Source organism: Carya illinoinensis, chromosome 10, assembly GCF_018687715.1.
Source record: "Carya illinoinensis cultivar Pawnee chromosome 10, C.illinoinensisPawnee_v1, whole genome shotgun sequence".
Lineage (NCBI taxonomy): Eukaryota > Viridiplantae > Streptophyta > Magnoliopsida > Fagales > Juglandaceae > Carya > Carya illinoinensis.
The window spans coordinates 10,263,916-10,289,979 of NC_056761.1; the positions used below are offsets into that span (position 1 = coordinate 10,263,916).

At 35.0% G+C, this 26,064-nt stretch overlaps 3 protein-coding genes and 1 pseudogene across 5 annotated transcripts; 2 read left to right on the forward strand and 2 right to left on the reverse strand.

Moving 5' to 3' along the window:
- Window positions 1-2,484: 2,484 nt before the first annotated feature.
- On the forward strand, window positions 2,485-8,450 carry LOC122279062 (annotated as a pseudogene).
- Window positions 8,451-9,459: 1,009 nt separating this feature from the next.
- Window positions 9,460-14,207, reverse strand: LOC122279061 (cellulose synthase-like protein E6). The gene is made up of 8 exons (XM_043089376.1): window positions 13,893-14,207; window positions 13,393-13,726; window positions 11,630-11,770; window positions 11,393-11,524; window positions 11,032-11,244; window positions 10,690-10,914; window positions 10,263-10,610; window positions 9,460-10,176 (listed from the first exon to the last, which is right to left on the reverse strand). The coding sequence occupies exons 1-8, from the start codon at window positions 14,174-14,176 to the stop codon at window positions 9,631-9,633; spliced, it is 2,223 nt and encodes a 740-aa protein (XP_042945310.1). The 5' UTR covers window positions 14,177-14,207; the 3' UTR covers window positions 9,460-9,630.
- Window positions 14,208-16,932: 2,725 nt separating this feature from the next.
- On the forward strand, window positions 16,933-20,378 carry LOC122279449 (WEB family protein At1g12150). Its single transcript, XM_043090128.1, has 4 exons — window positions 16,933-17,027; window positions 17,181-17,256; window positions 17,808-18,001; window positions 18,439-20,378. Exons 3-4 carry the CDS (start codon window positions 17,822-17,824, stop codon window positions 19,927-19,929), a joined length of 1,671 nt encoding a protein of 556 aa, XP_042946062.1. The 5' UTR covers window positions 16,933-17,027; window positions 17,181-17,256; window positions 17,808-17,821; the 3' UTR covers window positions 19,930-20,378.
- A 185-nt stretch (window positions 20,379-20,563) lies between these two features.
- Window positions 20,564-25,602, reverse strand: LOC122279450 (phosphatidylinositol/phosphatidylcholine transfer protein SFH2-like). 3 transcript variants are annotated; one of them, XM_043090131.1, is made up of 11 exons: window positions 25,274-25,602; window positions 25,138-25,169; window positions 24,285-24,368; window positions 24,118-24,171; window positions 23,378-23,455; window positions 23,137-23,190; window positions 22,925-22,984; window positions 22,739-22,786; window positions 22,393-22,494; window positions 22,097-22,177; window positions 20,564-21,210 (listed from the first exon to the last, which is right to left on the reverse strand). In XM_043090131.1, the coding sequence occupies exons 1-11, from the start codon at window positions 25,326-25,328 to the stop codon at window positions 20,896-20,898; spliced, it is 963 nt and encodes a 320-aa protein (XP_042946065.1). In that variant the 5' UTR covers window positions 25,329-25,602; the 3' UTR covers window positions 20,564-20,895. The 3 variants fall into 3 exon arrangements, with proteins under 3 accessions (XP_042946065.1, XP_042946063.1, XP_042946064.1); XM_043090129.1 differs by having other exon boundaries at window positions 22,739-22,834; window positions 25,274-25,600; XM_043090130.1 differs by having other exon boundaries at window positions 22,739-22,834; window positions 25,138-25,166; window positions 25,274-25,599.
- Window positions 25,603-26,064: the final 462 nt, after the last annotated feature.

Genomic DNA, 26,064 nt, shown 5'->3' on the forward strand with positions numbered 1-26,064 from the left:
AGAACTAAGCATATTGAAATCAGATATCATTTTCTTCGAGATCATGTGCAGAAAGGAGATATAATACTAGAGTTCATAAACACGCACGATCAGTTAGTAAATATTTTCACAAAATCCTTATCAGAAGATAGATTATGTATGATTAGAAGAGAAATATATATGATGCATGCTATGAATATATCTTAAAAAATAGACCAGAGTCAATAAATATAGAGAGATCTTTTTTAAATACTTTTACATAAATTTAAGATTTTTCGCCTCATGTTTGAAACGTTCATTCTCTTCATACAATATCATGTTCTCTCTATCCATGGAAACTGGCAAGCGGAATGAAGAATCTAATAGAGATTTCAACAATTTATTCTTCTACCGAATGATTCATTCTCTTGTGTGAGACTCTTGAATAATTCGTTGAGGTACAATAATTTGTTCTTTAAGCTTTTCAACCTCATGGTTTCTGACTTGTAGCCGCTGGAAAAAAGTAACTATAGAGGAGGAACAGCGAGTCCCGAGACTCACCAAGTCGTAGATAGCATCGAAATCTGACTTATTAGCTAAATTATTATTTTCTTACTGCAACAAGGCACCAATGGCAGCTGCAGAAATGATAGAAGATTGAGGTGTAGAATACTTCATGGATAAATCCAAAGGAATGTTAGAAGAATGAGCCATTGAGAAAATAATTGAAAGTTTAAAACGAGAATATTGAAGGAATGCAAATGAGTTATAGAGATGAAAAGAAAATTTAATGCAGATTGGATGAACTTTAAAACTGATTTTATAGAGATAGCATAACGAACAAGACAAGCTATCATCTAAGTCAATGAACAATGTGATTTCTTTTTGGTATCCAATGGATGAAAATGATCTTTTTTTTTTCAATAACATCAGGCGATTTTTAAAATCTCCAACCACATTTGTCGGGTTACGGGTGGCTCCAATTTTTAACTATCTACAGCGTTTACTAACACATCATTTTCTTCAGCCTATTTACTTACTGCAGATTATTTTTAATGATGCCAAAAGGAAGATAAGTTTTATTAAAAAATTAACATTGTTTGAATTGCTAAACTTGTTATATATGATTGGAATTATATTTATACTTTTGCTTGAAAAACTAACGCATATTTTCAGGAGGAGCTTAAGTATTAATATAGGCTTCTAGTTCTATCAAGTATTTGTCATCATCAAAAAGGGGGAGATTTTTGAACCCAAGATTTCAAGTTTTGTGTAATTATATATCTACACATGGATTTTAATGATAACAAATGAATTCAAATAATAAAGGAATCTCAAGTTCAAATTGTCTACACAATAGAGTCAAGCACATCAAAGAACCAAACATGAGCAAGAAAGGAATAAATTCACATTAAAGTCATAGAGTAATATTATAAATTTCTTAAAAATTTGAAATTAGGATTAAATTTCAAAATTAATATTTTATCATAAAGCATTAAAATATATTTTTCACATGTGCATGAATATTTTGAAAATTAAATTTAAAAATTTTGAAAGATGATTGATTGTCATCTTTCACATGTACATTACATGATTAAAGGTTTGAATTTTGAAAATATTAAAGATGATTGATTGTTATCTTTCACATGTACATGTTTTATTTGAATATTTTCAAAAGTGATTGATGCTTTTTTGACTTATGTAAAAGGTATATGTTTTTGTTTGAAATATTTGAAAAGTAAAGTGTGTTTCTTTTGTCATATGCAAAAAGTAAAAAGATTATATTTGAAATTTTTGAAAAGTAAAGTGTGCTCCTTTTGTCATATGCAAAAAGTAAAAAAATTAGGTTTGAATTTTTTAAAAAGTGAATGATGTTGTCTTTGACATGTGAATCTTTTTAAATTTGAATATGAAGTCGCATATGCTTATAAATAAATCATTTGAAAACTTCACATTCACAATACCAAGAGTATACAACATTTATTCAAAGTTTTCATTCTCTTTTCTCTAAGTATTAAACCTTAATCCTTGTTCATTTTGAGAAAGATATAGTTTGCGATATATTGTTCTTATTTCAATCATTGAGGAGTGTTTTCTGATAACCTACCCACTATCAGCTATTGTATTAGTAAAAGGATGTGTATAACCCTTGTACATATAGAAAGTATTCTACACAGGAAATAGTTGAATCATCACGAATAAGTTGATTGCAAGTGTAGAGAGTATTTTATACGGATCCTTTGTAGCGGTGTTGTTTAAAGGTATAACAAGTTTCTGTCTCTACCTGAAGGAGGTTAAATAGTGAATTTAGAGATTCTCAAAAGATAGGTTGAGGCGAAGATATAGACAATAAGACTAAACCTCGTTAATATATTGAATTTGTTTTAATCTTACTCTTATTCTTTATATTTATTACTATTTCGTATTTTATTTATATTTTATATTATATATTTAATTTATAATTATTATTTTTTTAAATATAACTCAATTTATTCCCCTTTTATATTAATCATCTGGACAAAGAACTTAACAAAACTCAAGTTTGAGTGATAAGATCACCAAGTACTCCTCTTCCTTTACTTTGGCTTGGCTTGAATTTTCTGTATCACTTTCTTTCTCCGACGATCCCTATGGCTCCTGTCCCTGTGGCATCCTCGGAGTCCATTAAACCTCGAGGTTCTTTTTTCTTTGTTAATTATATTTTTTTTTTACTGCCTTTTGATCCCTGTTCGTTCGACAACTCTGTTATTAGTTTCAGTTAGTTTGTTAGTTTAGTTGCACAGCTTTTTGTTAATTAGATTTAGCTCTTGTATGGATAGAGTTCGGTTGGTGTACAGATTCTACAGAATACCGGATTTTCTTTTGCTTCATTGTCATTCTCTGCATTTCCTTCTTCTCTTTTAAATCATTCCATCTCTTAACATGTTCCACCATTTAATTTTACAAGTTTGATAGGAGTATTGGTTTCGGCTTTCCTTCTTACTAATCTCGATTAAATATTGCCATAATTCCTCTGATTTCTACGTTCAATTGCTTGGAATTAAGCTATTATTAGCATGCTTATATGCCCAACCGTAGCATAATCGAAAATTCCAATTTTCACTGGCTATTTTAGTCTACGTCAAGGCTTACAAATTGGCCTTTGGGTAATTCTTAGTCTATGTCAACTCAACCAAAAGTGTTTCCGTGCAGATGTTTGTATTGTTGGTGTTGCACGTACGCCGATGGGTGGGTTACTTGGTACCTTGTCATCATTGTCAGCTACCAAGCTTGGCTCTATAGCTATTGAATGTAATCACTGCTACTTATTTCTCTTTAATTTGTTTTCTTTTGGTTGCTTCAACTATGTTACTATTCAGTATTGTGTTCCTTAAAACGATTGTGTGTGTGTGTGTTTTCATTTTGATTTTAATGTATTAATTTGGATAGAACTCTAAAGAGGGCAAATGTCGATCCTTCAACTGTGGAAGAGGTTTTCTTCGGGAGTGTCCTAAGTGCCAATTTAGAGCAAGCTCCTGCTAGGCAGGCTGCTTTGGGTGCAGGTATACCTCATTCTGTGATCTGCACCACTATTAACAAAGTTTGTTCATCTGGGATGAAAGGTGCGCTCTTTATTGAATTGAAAATTATACTTCACTTTTAGTTTAGAAAAAAATGATTGTAGAAATGGGATTGAGTATGGCATATTCTTTTAATCTTCTTTGTCCCAGCAAAAATGCTTGCTGCACAATCTATTCAGTTTGGTCTGAATAACGTCATCGTGGCTGGTGGAATGGAAAGCATGTCTAATGCACCTAAGTACCTAGCTGAAGCAAGGTTTGGCTATGTGGCATTAATTGTTTACTCATTAGTTTACTTCATGTTGCTTTTGTGCTTTTACGGATTGATGGACTTGGAAGTTGAAAGAAGTACATGTTTCGGCTAGGTAGATAAGATTTTATGGACTCCCTCTAGGATGTAGAAATTCTGTCTGTTCATTCTATAGGGCCATCGCTAATCAGGACAATAACCACTTCCCTTGTATGAACATTTGGAGCAGTAACGTGCCTTTAAATGCTGCCTTCTTGGTGTGGACAACAGCATTAGGGAAGATCCTAACCATGGGCAACCAATGGAAATGCCTAATCATAGTAATTGATTGGTGTTGTACGTGTAGGAAAAGTTTTGAAACTATGGACCACTTGCTACTTCATTGTGAGGTTGTTAGGACCCTGTGGGATATATTTGTGGTAGATCAGTCCTCTTCCAGCTAGAGAAGTCTTTATGGTATCCCCCAAACTGTAGCATTATGGAAGTTGGTCCCCATATGCCTTCTATGATGCATTTGGGGGAAAGAAACGACTAGAACTTAGAAGATAGTGAATGTTTGTCGAGGAACTTAGTAGATAATCAATACCGACATGCTTTTTCTCTAGGCAATTGCTCTAGATTTTAATGGGATTAAATGTTTATGATTTCCATGTATCTATTTCCTATAAGTGTTTTCTCATGTATACATCCAATGTACCTAAGCTATGCTTATTGATATTAATAAAATTTTTACTTTTTTTTTTATAAGTGATAATTCTGTTAATTTGAAGAAAAGACTAGGTGAAGCCCAACTGCATAGGACATATACCATTAATAAAATTTTTATTCAAAAAAAAGTAAGTGCTTGTGAAGCATAAGTGTTGGCATAGGGTCTTTCTTGTTAAAGCATCTAGATTATTGAAGGGTATGTCATCTTGGTTGTAAAATGATAATCTATATATTTTTTATATAAGTAAACTGGTAATTTATATAATTATAACATGGAGAAGTGAGGTTTGCTAAATGTGGGTAAGTGAGAGTCATTAATGGATGGGATGTCCATGACAATTTTAGTCTTACTTGGCCAGCCTTTTATACAAGGAGGAAACATCATGAAAGTTTCATTGTGAATCAAACAAGTTGATAATCTTTCTGCCTATTGTGGTGATTATGTAAAACATATTGTTGTTTACTTCTTTGACCATGGTTGCAGTTGTTTTACTACTTTTATGTGCTGATGATAAACTGATGGACTTGCTCAATGTTTAGTGCTGCCTTAGCTTTGTATACAAGTGTTCCTATTTTTCACCGATCAAAAAAAAAAAAAAAAAAAAGACAAAAAGTTGAGGGAAGTATCTTTGTGATCCATTCTGAGTCCATTTTATAAACAGAAAGGGATCTTGATTTGGACATGATACAATTGTTGATGGTATGCTGAAAGATGGACTTTGGGATGTTTACAATGACTTTGGGATGGCAGCTTGCGCAGAAATATGTGCTGATCATCATACTATAACGAGAAGAGCAGGTACTGTTCTGCAGTATTTGTCCACTTTATTACATGCAATAAGTTTATTTTTCAACATGTGATATCTTTTATTATGCTCTTGATACTTTTTTAAAATAAATTTACTAAGTTTATTTTAAGTACCAAATTTTGTCTTATAATCATTTTTTATAAATAATAAAAAAAAATTATCTAATAATTTAATGTTCAGTTCATTTTGTTTCTTTTTTTTTTTTTTTTTTTTTTTCCATGTATACTTTTCGACAAGTTTTGTTGGTATCTGATTCGTAAGTTACCACATAAAGTGAGTTTAGACATCTGTGTTGATAGATGGAATAAACTTTGAAGCATTTGACAAAAGAAAAAGAAAATCATGTTAAGTAAATTTTTACAATGCTGGTTTATGTTATAATTTTGTAAAATGTTTTTTCTTTGGTGTTAATTTTCCCATTATACGTTACGGATATTTCCTGTTTTCCTCAGTGACCTCCAATGTTTCGTTTGCATGATTGATTCATTATATTAACTTCTGCTAAATCTATTTTTTCTTGCAGGATAATTATGCTGTTAAGAGTTTTCAGCGGGGAATTTCTGCACAGAATGGAGGCCTCTTTGCATGGGAAATAGTTCCGGTGGGATTCCTAATCTTAACCAACCAGGAGAGCTTGTATTCTATGGCATCGAGTAAATATCACCTGATAATTCTGTGCAGGTTGAAATTTCTGGGGGAAGAGGGAAGCCTTCCACAATTGTTGACAAGGATAAAGGCTTAGGAAAGGTGAATACAATAATTAGACAAGGATTGGCTTATCAACTATATAATTCTTTGTCAGTTGACTGATAAAAAACTGATATAATTATTTGACGCATAGTATTTGAAGTTGAAGATATCTCTTCTCAATTGAGTACTTGATGTGTGATTGGGATACATTAGCTGAAGATGACTACCATTTTACCAAGTAGATTTCACCAATCAAGCTAATAGAGTAGGTTATTTGTCTTCATGTATCAATAACATTGGCATCATGTTATTTAAGGCACATCAGTTTCTTTTTTGATTGGATGTTGGTTTTAAACAAACCACTGCCTTGCCAGTTGCCCCGCTTGAAATGAGAAAAAAATTTCTGAAAGTGTTCCAAACCCCAGCATTTTCAAATAATTACCATTTTTCATATCGTTTATTTCTGTTAATGTTAAACATATTATTCTCCCTAAATTACCAGGTTTTTAAAACTTTTTCCCACAAATTACCAAAACTGATACACATCAATTATCTCCGGCTATCAGACAGCATCCTACATCAAGACCTGATTGTTAGAATGGTGAAAAATAGGCGACATGAAACATGTATTTAACCCTTCTATTTATTTCTGCAAAAAAAAAAAAAAAAAAACCTTCTATTTATTATGTCGTTTTTACCATGAATGCACGAGCTGTTCTCAAACAAAAGAGAAATAGACAATTGGAGTGAATTTGATCTTTGATTAATACATTGTAGTTATGTTATATTGGACTTTAACTCTACTTTTGTACTCCTATAGCCAAAATTTTGGAGCTCTTAATGTCACGTCCTTGTCTTATATTTACTCTTTCCTTTCCACTTTTACTTCTGAAATGTTGAGTTTCCTTCAATCTGTCTCTACCCCTTCCCCCCTTATACTATCATTTTAGTTTGATGCTGCTAAACTGAGGAAACTCAGGCCAAGTTTCATGGAAGATGGGGGTTCTGTTACTGCTGGCAACACTTCTAGCATAAGGTCTCTCTCTCTCTCCCTCCCCAAGATAGATGTGTTGTATAATCTTGTTCCTTCCTTGTATTGGTAGTGAAGTGAATTCCTTCTGATTCACTCTGGTTTGGGTCTGTCATCATGGATAGTGATGGTGCAGCAGTATTAGTGCTAGTAGGTGGAGAGAAGGCACTTCAACTAGGTTTGAAGGTGATTGCAAAGATCAAAGGATCTGCTGATGCAGCTCAGTTATTATGAACATTAGTGTTCATATTTGGTTTGATTAATGAAACTCATGTAAAATAGTTCCAAAAAGTAGAATCCATGCAGGCACCTGAATTATTCACAACTGCCCCGGCCCTTGCAATACCAAAAGCTATTTCAAATGCTGGTTTGGAAGCTTCTCAGATTTGTTACTATGAAATTAATGAAGCTTTTTCTGTAAGAATTCAGGCTTTCATTTTTTTCATCCCGCTAGTCAGCTGTTCATTGATCTTGAATTTGCTAGATATGTGCGCTTAAACTAATCCTTGCAGGTTGTGGCACTTGCCAATCAAAAGTTGCTTGGTCTTAATCCTGTGAGTCTTAGACTAACCCTTTTACTATTTTTTACTCATAGAACTCAGAAATTTAGTTGCTTTTAGATGTTTCATTCTCTTGCGCAGTCTCCAAGTATTATAAACTCAATCCTTATATAAATTTTTTGTCTTTATAATGAGTGCAGGAAAGGCTTAATGCACATGGTGGAGCTGTATCATTGGGACATCCTTTAGGATGCAGTGGAGCTCCTACCTTGGTCACGTTGTTAGGGGTAATAAATGATGTTATCTTTATATGTTAGTGAGATTACACTTTGCACCCAAAATTACCAATATTTTTGCAATATGCACCACAAACAACCAAAACTGTTAATTTGCACCCAAAACTGCCCAATTACGACAATTTGCACCTTGGTTAAGATTTGATCATTAAAACTGTGCCATATGTCCTGTTTTTCATTGATCATAATGCAGATATTAATAAATGGTGCAGATTACTAAAATTTAGTAGTTTAGGATGCAAATTGTCAGTTTTGGTTGCTTAAAGTGCAAATTGAAAAAACAGTGGCAATTTAGGGGTGCAAAATATATTTTTCACTTATTTTTTTTTTTATATGCGTTGTGTCATATGATTTGACAAAATATTTTTACTTCTCTCTCACTCCCCTCACATACTTTGTATATGGCTGTGAAGCGATTCTGTGCTTTTCTCCTGCTATAGAAACCATTTGAGAGATGAGGACTATGTTTGAGGAAATTGAGGAGGGCATCAAATAGTTCATTTCTTCATATATTTGTTCGCATTTCAGAGAATATTTAAAAAGGAAAATTTTGTTGTAGGTGTTGAGACACAAGAATGGGAAATATGGGGTTGCTGGCATCTGCAATGGGGGAGGAGGGGCATCTGCCCTGGTTCTTGAGCTCATGTAAGCCATTTACATTTGTTGAGGCATATGCTCAGTTTAATACTTGAGAATTTCTAGCCTTTTATGATACTAGGAAGTACGAGGGTTTGAAAGGTCCCTTCTGAATAGTAAATAAAGTTCATGATTAACATCGGAAAAACTCAATGGGAGTGTGCTCCAGCTGCATCAAAATTTTTGTCATTACATGTAGTGCATGATATAGGGATACACCTATTCCCAATTTCCCAGTTGGGATCTGGACTAATTATTTCAAGAACTCATTTTCCTACTCAATAATTACTTGTTGCCATTTTGACCTGATATTCTTATTACCACCTTCATTTGTAAATTGTAATAATTCCTATTATCTAAATTCTTATCAGTTAAGGTTGTAGAGTAGTCTTCTCTGTCATTACTAATATTTGATCAGATAGCTTAATTATGAACCATAAAGAATAAGAAGAAAATAAAAACTCACAAAGTTGATTCTCTTAATTTTCTTGAAAAACCCATTGCACCATTGCCATGATATTATTGTTTCATCGTTACTATTAGAAATATCAAAGACAAAAAAATATTATTTCGATCTCTCTTCCCATTATTTAAAAGTTCTAGTAAGTCATGGAAGAATTTTACATCTTGCAGGCCAGTTGCTCAGGTGGGACTTTCGAAGTTGTGATGTTTATTTCCCCTCTCTTATTGGCATACTTTAGTACAGTTTTGTTCTTTTTCTATTTCAAGATTTCTTCTCAAATAATGAAGTTAAAAATTGTTGAATTAGATCCGCCTAATAAATATGCATTATGTCGTTTCATCACTTTGTCATCTTTAATTCTATTCTATTTTTGGTTCAAAACTTTCTTCATTTTGGGTGAATTCATATATTCAGAATTATTGTGTTTCATTAATTTATTAGTGTGTTTAAATAAGGTGTATTCAGCCTACAACCTGATATCTTTTGTGGCATTTAAGAGTGTCAATGGATGCTTTGCATGTTAGAATTCTCATGTCATACAATTTATTAAAACTGGTAATAGGCTAGACGAGTCAGCATCATTGGCAATTAGAGAAGTAAAAATGTTTCCAAAGCGTAGCTTGTTACAAAATAAAATAGGAATTTCTATGAAATTGCTTTCACTTGAAATGTCATACAATTTATTAAAACTGGTAATCGGCTGAAGTTTTGCTTGGCATCAAGATAGAACTTAACACAGGGCTAATGCACAAGCCAATAGTGCGAACATAACTGCCTGTGTTGTTACTGAGCTTGGCATCCTGCCACTGTCTTTCCTGAGGAAAAGACCTTGGTAAACAGGCAGGTTGATTAGAATCAGGAGAGCACATAGAAGAATTTGCAATGAAAATGGGTCTGAAACCCAAGTTTTCATATCCATAATCAACCTCTTCAATCCTCCAATGAAACAGAATGCATTTAGCAGCGCAAGCGTAGCTAAAATGGTAAACATTGGGGAAGAAGTGCCAAACTCCATGACCTCCTGCTCATATCTCTGCAACACGTCATCTTCAGCCACCTTTGCCGTGATGGCAAAGGCTGACTTTGTATGTCCTAGTAGTTTTAGGATACTGTCAAAGAAGCCAAAGAAGTAGGAACTAGTTCTTTTGAATAGCCACATCCTTTGATCATTCCACCATCCTTGGAATGTGCCCCCACACCAAACAAATTCTCCCAGACTGTATGCCCGGTGGACAAAGATGACTAGTGCAAATGGTAGCACCCATGGGTTTGAAACCTGTTAGTGCAAGATGATTCTATTCTTAGAACACAGATTAGCAATAGCCATAGACAAGTTTGATTCAAACAAGGGAAGTTCCGTACCTCTGGAAACAAGGAGATACCTCTAAGCATGAACAGCGATGGCACTGTAACATAGTACAGCGTAGGCAAGCAGTTTGCAGCCCATAGCAGATAGAGAGAGTACGAAAGTTGAAGTTTAAGGGGAATCTTTTTATACCCATGGACAAAGGGACAGTACCTTGAGACAAAGATCTGAAAATCACCTCCACTCCATCTTTTATGCTGTACAAGTGACTGCAGTAAGGTTGTTGGAGCTAGTCCGAGGAAGCCCTTCTTTTCTGGATTGAAATATATGGATCTCCAACCTCGACATTGTATAGCTAATCCAGTAATGACATCTTCGACTGGATAGCCATACTTCAGACCCTTCTGCAAATCAGAATGTATATCATGAACAGGTTCATAAGAAGTTTAGAGGAGAGAGAGAGAGAGAGAGAGAGAGAGAGACCTCCTTTCCCCACTGAGTATTATTTTCACAAGTGCAGCTGGCAAGGACTTTGCATGCGTTTTCCAGCGAACTGGTACTCTCTTCTACCTTTATCTTGTTCCATCTTTCCCAATCTGTCTTGCGTTCCTTGCTATACTTCTGTCCACAGAGACTCTCTCTTCTGTGAAAGCACCCAGTACCAATATAGCAAGGCCCCCCATCCCCATCAAATCCTGGAAACTCGACCTTTATCACCATTCATACACCGAATGTAAAATCAGCCGAATTGTTCTCCAATCAGGTATAGGTTTAATTGATTCAATAGTTTGAAATCACTGTAAGTTGGTGGTTGATAGTACGTACCATTCTCCCTATGTTCAAGCTACTACTGTAAGCATCATTCTTCGTAAGATTCTCAAAAGTCTGTGGAAACTGTACAAATCCAACTTCATCACCTCTTTCTTCATCCATAAAAAAACACACAGCATCCCTCACTGACTCCGAATTGCTTGAATACATGTCGCAGTCCACATTAAGAATTATCGGAGAATTGCTTATCCTTTTTGACACCCTTATCTATTTCTCAGTTACAATGGCCATAAAATATACCAAAAACTGTTATTGCATGAATCACAAAGTTCTGGGGGATTAGGAAGAAATTGAACTGATCAGCCATAGCTTGAAGAAGCATTCTGCATGATGTGTATATGGAAGTTAGGCGTACCAGTGCATTCATGGCTCCTGCTTTGAAATTGTGGTGGTGCTGGGGTCTTTTTTCACGTGCTAAGTACACCAGAGTAGGCAAAGGTTGTCCTTCGATGTCCACAGCCTTAGGGTCTTTCCCATCAAGAAGTACCTATTAATTATTTAGTAAGCGGAAGAGGAGTTGACTGAATTTTATGCAAATATATATCCATTTCACGATCACACATGACTACTTAGAATGCAGAAATTAAAATACTTGAAGAATGGTTTGATGATCGCGTTGGCTTGCAACCAGGTTCCACTCTCTGAATCCCCTATGTTCTTTGCGTATTTCTTCTGAAATTCGACCCAGCTTTGTGGTGGTTTCAATCCGTTGCTTCATGTCTTCATATGATTTCTGTGTACCAAAAAAAACCAAAAATGAAAGAAAAATTTGGAAGATGCTTTTCAGCTGATTTTCAGCCTGAAAATATGAAGGAATTATATGTCACTACAAGAAAAATGAGTACTTATAATGAGTTATTTCAATGGAAATGAATATTTGCAGCGAGAGTAAACTCAAATTGGTAGGAAATGATCATTTTCATAGTATATAACTGATTACAAATTAGCCTCTTTCTTGTAGTGTATAGCTTGACAGGGATATTAACTCAGAGTAATGCTACTCATCATTTCAATTATCATCATTTTTTCATAATGTGATATTAGATAATTGAACCTATTATCTAATGCTATATCATGAAATGATCTCATGATCGAAGGATGGATGATGAATAGACTTTTTTCATTCTTAACCAAATTTATTGAAAGAAAAACACTTCCGTATATAACTAGTTGAGTTTTAAACTATAATAGTCTTGTGAAGTCTTATACAACAATAAGTTGAACCTTTTAAAAAAAAAAAGTTCCAACGTTAGTATTCTTATTTTCAATATTTTAAATTGAGCAACTAATTGATCTTCAAACGCCCCATGAATAATGAAATCGTACTTCTTGATGTGTTATACTTTCACTTTTATATGTCTGCTATTTAAATAGAAAATTATTTAAAAAATGTCATATCGATATATATGACTGAAAATAATAAAATATAAAAATATAGAATATTTTTTCTCTAAAATAAAATAGATAGTTTAGAGATGGTATAATTAATTAAGCCTTTCATCTCATCTCATATCATCTAATTATTATAATTTTTTTAAACTAAATTATAAAATGTAATAAATGATTTTATTTTTTTAAATTTAAAAATAAAAATTATATTATAATAATATTTTATTCAATTTTCATATCATTATATCTGTATAACTAAGCGAAGCCTAAGACATCCATTAACTTATTTTAAAAATCTATCAAACGTCAGAGGTGGAGGTTGGGGGTGGTCCATTTCTTTTTTAAAGGAAGTAGAAAGTTTTAATTGTGTGTTAGTATATTAATTTTACTTATAATGATGAAAATGGTGATGTGAGAACTGGTTATTGGAGTTAATAAATCCCAATTATCTAGAAAAATGCTGCTCTTACTGGCGAGATCCCTGTCATCCCAATTTTTTTAAATAAAAAAATATTTTAAAAAATATAGGGGAAAGAAAGGAAATAAAGAAAAAAAAAAAAAAAAAAAAACACTGACGGGATCCCCTATCTGGATCTCATCATGTGTGGCTGTAGAGACCCCCCAATCAATTATATATGTTCATGACGATCCCCAATCCCATGCTGTCCACATAAACTGTGACAGCCTCTGGCCTCTGCAAACCAAAAAAAGAGACAAATACAGGCTATTCGGCCCTCCTTTCTCTGCAGAAGCATCTTTTAATGGGATTCCGCATATCAAAGTAATTCTACTAAAAGCCAAGAGCTAATTCAAACTTATCCTACGATGCAAGACTTATTCTACTAAGAGCCAAGAGCTAATAAAGGCTATTCAGCCCACCTTTACTCATTTCTTCAAATAAATTTGATATCATTTCATGCAAGACTGATTCTACGATGACCGGAAAAAATAATATAAATAATTTACCTTGACCGAAGACCAGACGTCTTTGGCCATGACGGGATCATCCTCCTGTAGTACTGGCGGCTTAGCGCTGCGGAAATATGCATCCGGAGATCTTGGTTCAACTTTGAACTTCTTGCAAAACGGAAGCCAAATCTTTGAGAAACGCGAGGCCTCTAGCATGGCGTAAAACGTCAAGTCCGAGCCACCATCGTCTGAGAGATAAACGTTTAGCTTTTCCGGTGGATAGTCAAAAGCCATGACTGACAGCACTGTGTTAATCACCATGACTGGTGGTTCTATCGTGGGGTCTGTGGTGCACACGAATATGTCTATTCCCGGCAAACAACTCTCGTATCTGTTTGTTCCACGTACGATTATTTATATATGTACAGTACTTAGTATACATAAACCTAGCTAGTTGGCAGTACATGGCATATATGTCTCCAATTAATGGAGATGTTGAAGACAGCGACACAGTCACACACAGAGAGAGAGAGAGAGAGAGAGAGAGAGAGGAGAACCTGAGAGACAGCCGGTCTTTGAAAGTATAACGGTAGATGGGGTTTCCTCGGATAACGGCGGTGAGAAACCAGTAAAAGCAAAACCATATCTCTGATACAAACAATCCCACCCAAGCCCATCTTCTTCCTGCTTCTTCTGATCTTGCTGGTATATACCTCAGTCTATATATAAAGATGAAGAATATACACACCAAGATTAAAAGTGCATAGAGTTGAAAATGGATCCGTGTTTTTGGCGTCTTTGTTTCAAAAAGAGGAAGATGACGATGATCAGTATTTCCCATCTCTCTCTCGCTCACATGTTGCTTGGAGTAAGCGTACTAAGCGGCTTTATAGTGCTTCTGATTAATAATTTCTTAAAGTTAATGCTAATTACAAGTTTTAATAGATAAATTTCGTATAAATTATTTATAAAAAAGTGGGTTCTAAAAAAAAAAAAAAAAAAATTATACACTTTTATCTATTTTTTTTATAAAGACATGTACAAAGTTGTCTATTTGAAACTTGTTCAATGGGTGTACTGTGACTTAACCATTTATCCAAAAGCCTCTGTATTGCTAGATATTAATTTAGTTAAATCTCTAACATCTAGGATCATAGCATTCCATCATGCTTCTGAATCTAATGTCCACGACGGCCCACTCTATCAACACTGACCTGATGGTAGCCATTTTCCTTTTTGCTGCTTCATTCATCTATCAGTATTCAATGACCTAACACAATACCCATATATAGTACTAAAGTATTTTAATCCAGCTTATAGGTCACCCTCTTCGTGACTTGAACCCGTGACATGATCGCTACTCTAATATCAATTATTAAGAATCCAACATTAGGACTGTTGGATACTAATTTGGTTAAACCTCTAACCTTCATAATCATAACATGTACTTCATTGTCCTTTATGCTCAATAAAGACACTTTTCAACTATATTGGCCGGGTCTCCTCTATAAAATTAATTGGAAAAAGAAACAAAAAGATAAACCTAAGTTATGACTATGTCTACAAAATTCAATCTCCAGCTAGCTTTTCTTCTTTAAACAAACAAAAGATAGCCAATTGATCCTATTTTCTACTTCAGTAAGTACTCATTGACCACAATAATATGTAAAGTTGGCCTCCAGCTTTGACTGCAACTTGCAATTATTCTATCAAACCCTAGAAAAAGTTAAAAGTTGTAAATTAAATTACCAAGTTGGTTAGCCTTTTAAATCCCTTTTCATTTAAATTACCAAATTAATTTTTATATAACTTGATTTATTTTTTAAAAATAGTCTAAAGTATCATGATTTGTCTTTTGGATGCTAGGGATATAACCATGATAATTATGGGTCCCCATCCCTTCCATTTGAAGGAATAATCAATTTTCCACAAAGAATAATCTTCTGATCCAAATACTGGATTCGGCATTCTTAAATATATAGCCCCTTTTGAGAAAAACCCCAAAACAAAAAACAAAACAAAACTAGCCTCCACATCGATATATAGTAGAAAACAAAAAGAACATGGCACGAAACCCATAGGAATACTGATCATAGTCGAACCCATCACTGAATCGATATCACAACTAAACCCTAAAATGCAAAAATTCCTAATACACACATTGTTTACATACAAAACCCAACACTCATAATCAAACTGAATTAATTCACGAGTGAAGGTTTCGAGTGGCACTAGCTCACTGCTTGCAGGGGAATTAATTAGCAAACAAAACGGCATTTTTTCCCTTAGCAAAGACGACGTCGTTTTGTAACTAAAAACGATTTTATTTTTAAAATAAGACCCGGTTACATAACTGGCTTTATGCTCAAATAATCGCCTGAATTCATTCAAATTTTTGGTTCCAAACCGAATTGGATTCTTTTGGTTCCAAACCGAATTGGAAAAGAATCCGATCCGATTACAACCCTAAGCAATTACATTAAACTATTTAATGTCAAAATAATTAACTTTCACCATGCAATAATATCACATTAATGTGTGCCACATGTGAGCTACCAACCAAAGCATCTATCTGTCAAATCGAGTGATCTACTTATTTTATTATATTTTTTCTAATCGTGATTCAAGAGGCAGTACTAGATCAATTGAAAATTAAAGGTATTAAACTCAATCTAAAGCGCGTCAAAACAAACGACTATATTAATATGCATCTGAGATCATGAAGCCAGAAATATAATAATTAACAACCCGACATATATATAATCTTAAATAAGGCTTAAAAAATATTTTTTTAGCAATTGATTCTTTAAGTTATTATTTTTATATTATATAATCCAAATTAGCCCACGAATGTTCAAATATTTTTACTTAGCAAGTGAATCAAATCCAAGAAAACTCATACAATAAGAACGAATCTTATTCATATTCATATAAAAATCTAAAATACATATATAAAAAATCATGTTTCAATTCTTTTTTTATTTATATTTTCTTTTGACAAAACCCTTCGGGCGACCAATGCCCACGGATCTATGTATTATTCGTCTAGGAGTGCACAACCTTACAGTTGCAATTCCCAACCACAACTAGTGAGGCTAGCTATTTGTTGACATCAATAAATAACTAGCACCCCTTTTGAACAGTTATTTTTGCATATTTTATGTATACTTATGTCTATATATTTTTTTTTGTATATATTTCACTCATATGATTGGTTGCGTATTAAAAAAAATTAATACAGTCAATCACATCAATAAAATATACAAGGAGTATATAAAAGTGATTGTATATAACATTATTATATAATTAACAACCCCATTCTTAATTTGCCAAGAAAAATAAATACAGTTTTAGGATATTCAAGTCACTTATTCAATTAAAGATAATTTTTTCACATAGAGTTTCAGATTTGTCTTTTTCTTTTTTTTTTCCCCTCAACGCTTCTTTCCTTGACATTATGACCAAAATCGATCACTTGCATGCAATTTTCTTTTAGAGCTAGCCAGCCCGGCCTGAGAAAGAAAAATGTATGGTGGACATGTATTTACCCTTAAAAACCACCGCAAACCTCTCAGTCTTTCCCACTAAAAATAGGAGAATTAATTGTACAAAATCAAAAGGTCTCTACCAACAGCATTCTTGGTCTGTTCTTCTTTCCAACGGACGCTGACCATCAGCTTCAAGGCCGAGAGGTAATCTTAATATTAGTAAATTAGCTAATTAATACATAATTATGATCATTTTTTGTTTTGGAAATTCGATCTCAACTTGTTCCATGGTTTCTGTTTGAGTCATGACTCATTTTTCTGAAACCTTTTGCATTTTTGCTTCCTGAAATGTGTCAGGCCGGCTTTTGCTCATTGCAGTTCATGGCTGATTAAGATAATTGCATGTGTTCTGGTGATACCATCCTGCATTAAGGTACAGAGATTCACTTTTCTTTCAATGTCCTTTAGTTTATGAAGATATTAACAATGCTGCTGCTCCTTAATTTGGTTCATGTGAATGTTACACCTTATGTTTTACTGCAGAATTCGAAGGTCAATGCAACCTAGGATATTTTATTTGGTAAATGAAGGAATAGTATCATGAATCCATCTTTGATATGGGTTTTGAACAATTTCGTGACTCATGGTATAATGTTCTTTTGTTAGATTATTTACTTGCCTGTGATAATGATCGACATGACTCTCATCATTCATTAATTTATAGACTGTGATAACTTTTGTATGTGCAAAATGACTATCCATATTATATGCCTTCTTATACGACTAGTCGTGCACCCGCGTGATGTGTGATCGAATGGGTGATGGAGTTTCAGCTGACATAATTTTAAATTTTGTGTCATATATAATTAGATAGACAAATCTTTCTCAGTTCATGATTATATTGGAAACTCATTGACTTTGTAATGTAATTTGATATCTCAATCTTGTATGATGTTTAGCTAAATTGATTTTGCATTTGTTAAGCTTAAAAGGAAGAGATGGCCAAGATTCAAATAAAAGATGGCCAAAAGCAGCCTCCAAGTTCTGCTAGACCAGAAGTGGGAGAGATTGACACCAGGGCACCTTTCGAATCTGTCAAAGCTGCTGTGGGTCTATTTGGTGAAGTAGCAATCTGTAGGGAGCAACCTTTTGCCAAGAAGTCAAATCTTTCTTCAGGGGTACATACTATTAATTTTAGAGTAATGCTATATACAATCGTGGAGTGTGCAAGTGCCGCGCATCCGTTTTGATAATAGAGTAGGGTCCACTGATAAAAAATTTCATTTTTTTTTTTTCATGTGCGTTATGTATTTACTCACATTTTTCCAAATAGATTATGCAGGGCGCTTGTGCATTCTACGATTGCAAATATCATTTCTCTTAATTCTATTGCTGAAATTGCATAAACTGAGAAAGAACATGATCAAGACTATTTGTCGTCTTTACCTGTGATGCAAATATAGTGCATGCAGTACATAGCTTGTTCTTTGGATATGTAAAGAAAAAAATTTTAGCTTGTTCTTTGGATATGTAAAGAAAAAAGTTGATTTTAATGTTGCAATGCAAGAGTGACAATGGTGGTAAGGATGTGATCTTTTTCTTTCTCATTTCCCAGAGTGTTCTGGACAAGGAGACACAGCTGCTATTGGCCCAGAAAGAACTGAACAAGATAGAGGAACAGCTAGAGAGTTCAGAGACAGCAAAAACTCAGGCACTTTCGGAGCTTGAAAAGGCTAAGAAGACCCTGCAAGACTTAACCACCAAGCTCAAGACTGTAAGCGAGTCTAAGCAATCATTAAACGAAGCTGCAGAAACTGTGAAGAACCAAACCAAGAAACTCGAAAGAGAAAAATCAAGAAATGCCAACGGACTTGAAGCTTGGAAGCAAGAACTGGACCATGCCAGAAAGGAGTACCTGACCACCGTCACTGAACTTGATGCTGCAAAGCAAGAGCTCACCAAACTTCGGCAGGATTTTGATGCGGCCTTGGAAGTGAAATCGGCTGCATGCCAACAGGCAGCAGAAGCTCAGGGTTCAGCATCTATCAACACAGAAAAGGTTAGTGAACTTTCAGAGGAAATTGCAGCCATGCAATTATCAATTGAACAACTACAGCTTGCCACTCTACAAGTCCGCCAAGAAGAAGCAAAGATTGTGGCGGAAAGAGTTGCATGCCTACAACTGTACAAATCCAGAAAGGAAGAAGCAGAGAAAAAGATGCTCTCCATGAAAATAGAGGCTGATCCCGTATCTACTAGATATTTGAGGGCCAAGTATGCAGAAACAAGTGCTGACATTGAAGTCATGCAAAAGGAGATGAGGGCAGCTCATGCTTCTGAAATGAATGCTTCGAGAGCTGTAACCTTGGAGCTCAATGAAGCCACAAAGTCACTCCAGGAAGTAGCTGAAGAAGAAAGATCTCTTCGAAGCTTGGTGAGTTCCCTTAGTCTGGAACTGGAGGATGTGAAGAAGGAGCGAGCAGAATTGAAGAATGACATGGCAATGGAATCCTTTGTGGCTAAGCTGAATACTCTAGTACAGAATAATAAGGCAGAAGCTGAAAACGCTGAACGGGAAGCAGAGAAGATGAAGAGAAAGGCTATTGAGCTTAAGAGACAAGCTGAAGCCACTCGTATTGCATCAGAGGAAGCAAAGAGAAAACTAGAACTTGCCCTCAAAGAGGCTGAGGAAGCAAAAGCAGCAGAGCATAGAGCCCTTTACGAAATGAAGACCTTTTCTAAGAAACGGGATGGTCTTCCTTCTTTGAACTCCGAGACTGGTGCTGCCATCAGATTAACTTTGGAGGAGTTTGAGTCCTTTAGTAGGAAAGTCGAGGAGTCTCGAAATATGGCTAAAAGAAAAGAAGAAGATGCCATGGCTCTGTTAGGATCAATCAATGTGAGTATAAGTCAAGCAAATAGAAAGCTGGAGGCCAATATGAAGGCAATCCAGGAAATCAAGGATGTAACCGAGATTGCTCTAAAAAAGGCAGAGATGGTTGAGAGTGAACCCAAGAGGTGGAGACATGCAGAATCAAAGTGGCGATATGCAGAAACAAAGTGGCGACATGCAGAATCTAAGTGGAATTTGAAGCTCCGGCTATAATAAAGCATCCGGGAAGGCATCAGGATCATTTCATCATTTCTGCCGCTGCTCTAGGATTCTTATAAGCTGTACCCGCTCCTGCTAGGGTGAACGGGAAGTCCTTAGGGGAAACCCTGTACTTTGGAAGGTCACAATTGCTCAATCTCAGTGATACTTTGCAGCATTAGAATATAAATTAGAATGACTGGAACTCCAGAACTTTGTTAGGATGCACTTGTAGAGCATTTAAGGAAGTCATTATGTCACTTCTTAAAAAAAAAAACTAAAAACTAAAAAGAAAAGAGCAAAATAGGTCACATTTTGCCATTTTTTCTTCAAGAGTGATGTAAATGCTCTTAAATATTGATGGAAAAGCAGCTCACTTGCCAGATAGCTTGGCCACTACTGGCCCCTGGTTCAGGCTTGTTTGCCATTCTATAGGAGTTTTCAACAGCCATACCTACCGGTAACCTCTGATATTTTTAATTGGCCAACACCAGATCACTCCATATGCATTGGTAAAGCAAATTGCCTTTGATACAAACTCTACTGTTAAAAAATTAGTAAAACAAACAAAGATCCTCGAGAATGTTCGTCCAAATGCTATTTAGTAAGCCCTGCCAAAAGGTCCAACAATCAACAGTCAAAAGCCGAAGGCTCAAAGTGATTCCTGTGCTATTAACATTTAATTTAAATCTGTGCAACTAAAAGTGAGAATTCTCTGCTTCAATACTACATGCAAGGCTGGGGGATGTTTAAAACTAATTATCCAGCCAAGTTGTCAAGTTACATCACATTAGCTTTCCCTTGAATTCATGTACGGAAAATGCAAGTGACTACCATTACATTCACTAACATTGTACAAATATTATGGAGGGACCCGCATGGCCACATTTCTTCTCTAATAGCTACTACAATGAAGCGAAAGGGCATCTGAGTGTTTTTTCATGTCAGAGCAAATCATGCAAGAAATTCATCTGCATAACTTCAGTTATCTTCAATCTTTAGCGCATCTAGCGAGTCATGTATCCTGTTCCCATTCCCAAACTTGTGTAATTCAGATTGTATTGTTTTACCAATCTCTGCTCCTTTTCCGGCAGCCTCAGGTACATCCACATGGAAAGAACCTTGTTTTACGGGTCCAACAGGTTCACATATCAAGGATTGCTCCTTGATGTAGTTGTAGAGCTGTTGATGAAATGGATGGTCCAATGAATAACAATTTCCAAAGCTATGTCGAGATGATCCAGAGCCGGAGCCTTCTCTTCTACAGAAATGTGGGAGAGAATCATAGTCCATTATCTACATGAAGCACAAAAGCCAAAAATGTTAGCCATCTGAAAAAACAGAACAGGTTACTAAGCATCATTCAGTAAGCTAGCAAATGCAATCGTTATTCTGCATTCTTTATCTGTAGCCACAGCATTTTTCATCATATTTTCAGAAAGTATTTAACATCAAAAGAGGAATACAAGATGTTTCACTATTGACAGAAATGGATGAAGTGGCACTATCCCTGCCTGGGTTCTTTCACGATAGAAAATATCCCATCCCATCCCATCCCATGGACTTTATGATTGTTAGAATGATAGGAGTTTCCTTCCAGAAGTTTCAGGAACTTGTAACTGAGGTGTCCCCACCAGATGTCACTTCATGAGCTGTATTGTGTCACCACCTTTACTATATATTTGGAAGAGTGGAATGGAGAAATAATTCATCCCATTTCTCACATTTGCATATTCTAACATGGTATGGGAGCAAGATTCTGGGGTTCAAATTCTTATTTATTCTGCTTGGATTATAGTTTGTTCATCTCTGTTTTTCTCCCACTTTTTCACACCAGACTATTTCCAGTCACCAAGAACAGCTTGAATAGAGCTTCATCAACGCACCGGCTGTGTGGGCTTAAGTGGTGCTGCCGCGGAGAGGAGTTTAAACAATACAAACAGAAGCCATCACTTGACAGTGTATAACACAGATTTTTAAGAGGAAAGAACATTGACTACTGCAATCTAGAAAAATAAATAGAACAACCTGTGAAAGTGTTAAAAGCTCAGTCCTTAGATAAAGGGAAACAAGGAGAACTATATATAAGAATCGTTCAGATATCTAAATCACCTATTATAAAGAAGATTTTGGATAATGGAGCAGAATTCATAAATTACTGAACATTCTGGAGCCAACGTACCTTTAAGAGCTCATCTCTCCCACACCCTGACAAGACCTGAACTTTTTTCCTTGTTCTCTCCTGCAAAAGAGGCTTGACAACCTGCTAACAGTTCATGTGTTAGCTTGTTTACATGTCAACAGGGTCATAGGTATACTGTTTTGCAGGAAAAATACATTATGTGGCCATTAAGTTCTGAATGAGCTTAAGATGTATAAATAGGTGCTCAATTTGAAGCAATGCATAAAGGAGAACCACAGGTGAAATAGCAAACCTGAATAATGCATAATCATAATGATCAATAACGTTGGGCATACCTTCCAACAAGCTGAAAAAACATAGGGGACATTTACAATGTAATATGCATTTGTCTTCTCTGGGTAGTTCAAGTCATCGATTGTTGTGATAATCGTTAATAACTGCACGAGCACACAAAGCCCAACTGAGGGAATGCTACATGGATATGTACAATAAAAACTTCAACAGGAAATAAACACTGATATCTAGCTTTAGTTTTGCTGCTAAATGAGAAACATTGAAAGTACCAATATAAAGCTAAAATATATATTAAGAAACAAATATGGGAGTAATAAGGAGATTTAAAATGTTAAACGGGACAGCAGGGAAGAGAAAATATAAAATTTCAGCAAAGGCAAGTTATACCTTTATCTGACTCAGTGCTGAAAGCTTCAGGCCAGTCATGTCCAAAACCTTCACACAAGTGGTAATAGGCCGCCCATATTTTTTAGATGCAGAAGGCTACGAAAACAACAAAAGAAATTGTTCCTAAAAAAATGTTTGTTCAACAGCAGAGGTCATTTCAAACAGATTGGAAACTTTAACACTTACCAAAATTACACGGTCCCGATATTCATTCATTTGAATGTGTGACTGCACATAGTAGTGGACCTGCAAAAGAAGAAGAGACACAAAAATCCTCGATTGAGATCAAGCAGTATAAAAGGTTGTTCCATCTCAGAATTTATGTCAATCAGACCCTAATAAAGAATGGTATCATAACAGTTGCTTTTGATAAGTTGGAATTATATCATAACACTTACAGATGCTTTATCAAATGTGCTCAGCCCGACACCAAATGCAAAGACAGGCAGCCCCTGGAGAGGATGGCAAGAGTGATAAGTCAATACCACAGAGAGCAATGCAATTAAGATCATTACTTAAAATAAGGTGCTCCCCATCAAGCAACATATTACAGTATTGAATATGTAAGCACTGTCCTGACCAAAGGAAGTGGAGTCTACAAAGCTGTAAACAAAGCAAATTTTTTTGAAGAATGAGCACCTCCTTTGAGTAACCTGACACTCCTACCAGCTGTGAATCACGCACTGCTCTGTACAGCTCACTGGGAACTATGGGTTTCTGCATAAAGGAATGGCGTCCAAATCAGAAACATGAGAACTAATTGACCACTACTATTATCATGGACATTGATGTTATTTCTGCTCATAATCACTAGAGCAACACAATATATGACCAAAACATTGTTAATGGGCATGCCCTTACGAAGAAATTATGGTTGTCTTTAATGGGTTCCCAAGTCAATTAAGTTTCTGAAAGATACTATGAAATATTACTGCTCTAAGACTAACAATATGACACCCTACCCGCTCTATATGATTTTCACCCATAACACAGAAAATTACTGCCTATAATTTTCCAATATGACCAGCTCATAAAGGCACTACAATGAATTGGCCATATACATACTCCCACTAGATAATTACAAATATTTATTCCATACGAAATGGTATATTTAGTTTTTGGATAATGGGAAAAATCACTAGAACTTGCTATGCAAGGTAGATTGCAGAATATAACTATCACTGAATTACAAAATACAAACTTTGTTACAACCTCGTGCCTTAAACAAAAGGCCGAGAAGGGATTCTATCAGCCCATCTCTCGCTTGATGCCTCAATTCAATCAAAGATTCGAAAAAAATCCATTAATAACAATTAAAATCTGAAAAATAATAAACTTAAAAAAAAAAATTGTGACGCCTGAGCAGAATACAAACTTACTGCTAAGATGTTGTCAATCTCATTTTGTACCCTCCAGTTTAAAGAATCCACCAACTGCAACATCATACAGGCATTGTGTACTTCATTAGTAAAAAAGGGAAATGAAAATTAAAATTTTAGAATATAAAAACGTTACGACATGTTTCAACCAAAGATGAATATCCAACCATTTTATGGGTTTTTGCAACATTCCACTCCCTTGCTTTTAGAAAACGTGCCAGAGTTTCAGCTAAACATCCTTGATGAACATTCTGTAGATTAAGGAACAATTATTATTAAGCTCAAACATCAATAGATTTGGAAAAGGTGCATGACATGTAGTGAGGCATACTGCAACGATTTTTTTACCGGTAAACTATCTCTGACTTTCACCAATCACATTTAAAGAAAAAAGAAATAAATGGGAAGACATCTTCATATTCATAGATAATTTCCAACGAATTAAAAATTCAATAGAAAATCAGCAGTCCTAACCAAAGTACAGTTTTTTGGTTTTCCCTCAGTTTGGAAGTTACAATGACTTTGTATGCAGACGACATCGCAAATCATTATTCTTATTTAACCCTTCAAACTTGCCACACATTCTGGATTTTTAAAAGCAATAGATGTTGTTCAACGTTTTGGCTTGGTATGGTTATGCAAACTAAAAGCTTTTGAAGTCGTCGGCAAAGCTTTTCATGAAGCTTCCAGGAACCACTGGTTTGATGACTAAGGAAAGTATAATGGTATGCGCCAAAATCCATGGACACCCAGAAGACCAGATCAGAGTATTCAATCAGGCAGCTAATAAAGATTTCAGGATCAAACTCTATTGCGAACAAAGAAGTCACCGAAACACAACAAGAAATAATAATAATTACAATAATAAGGAACAAAAATCTAAACTTCAGAAACAGAGAAGAAAGGCAGAAAGTAAAAAGAAGAATACTTCGAAGCTTTGTGACTCAGGTTGAAAGACAGATCAGATGCAGCATAAAAATAAAAATAAAAGGAGAATAGTGAGAATGCAAAGTTACAAACCTGAAATGTTCTCTTCAATGGCTCCTCAACTGCTATCATTAAAAAGTAATAAGAAAAGAACAAAGAATAAAAAGCAAATAAAGTGTTTGTCGAATGTGAAAAAAAAACATAAAATTAAAGTTCAGAAAAAGCAGACCTTGATCCATTAATCCTAGGAGCTGCTTGATCGCTTCCTGAGAAACGATTTCCATTTATTCTTCTCTATTTTTCCCGAATGCACACCCACAAAAATCACCTACCTTCAAAGCACCTCTCCCTCCTTATGCTTTCGACTCTGTGTTTACCAGAGCTTGGTAAGTATATAGAAAGACAAACCCAGCTGCAGTTCACACCATAATATAAACTCAAACACAGAGACAGAGAGAGAGAGTGGTCAGGAAAGGTTGGCCTACAACCCAGTCAACCCCACTCCCAGTTTACTCGTTGAAATTTGTTTATGTCGTTGTTTTAACTCTGGGTTATGTCTTCCTTTTCAGGGCTTAGGCTCCTTTTATACGAAACCAAACTCATTTAGAAAATCTTAAAACCGGACTTGGTGTAAAATTTTTATCTCAATTTTATCCCATCTAAATTTTTATGATAAATTAATAAAAAAAAAAAACTTAAATATAAATAAATAAATAAAACCCACCGTCCCTCTCACTGCAACTCCCGAAAAATATGTGCAGTATCCACGTACGTACAACACACTCCAGACTAGTCCAGTTCTCTTCACATGTTCTTCCTTAATTTCGTTAGATTTCATGCTTTTTCCTCAAGGACCCGTGGTTCTGCAGTCTCCCTGCTATTATTTTATTCCAGAGTTTTTAATTATTTAATAATTTTTTTTTCTTTTAAAGAAAGGTTGTACATATATATATATATATATATATAAAGATTTCACATAATATGTTAATGTAATAAAAAAATAATTATGTAATCCGACAT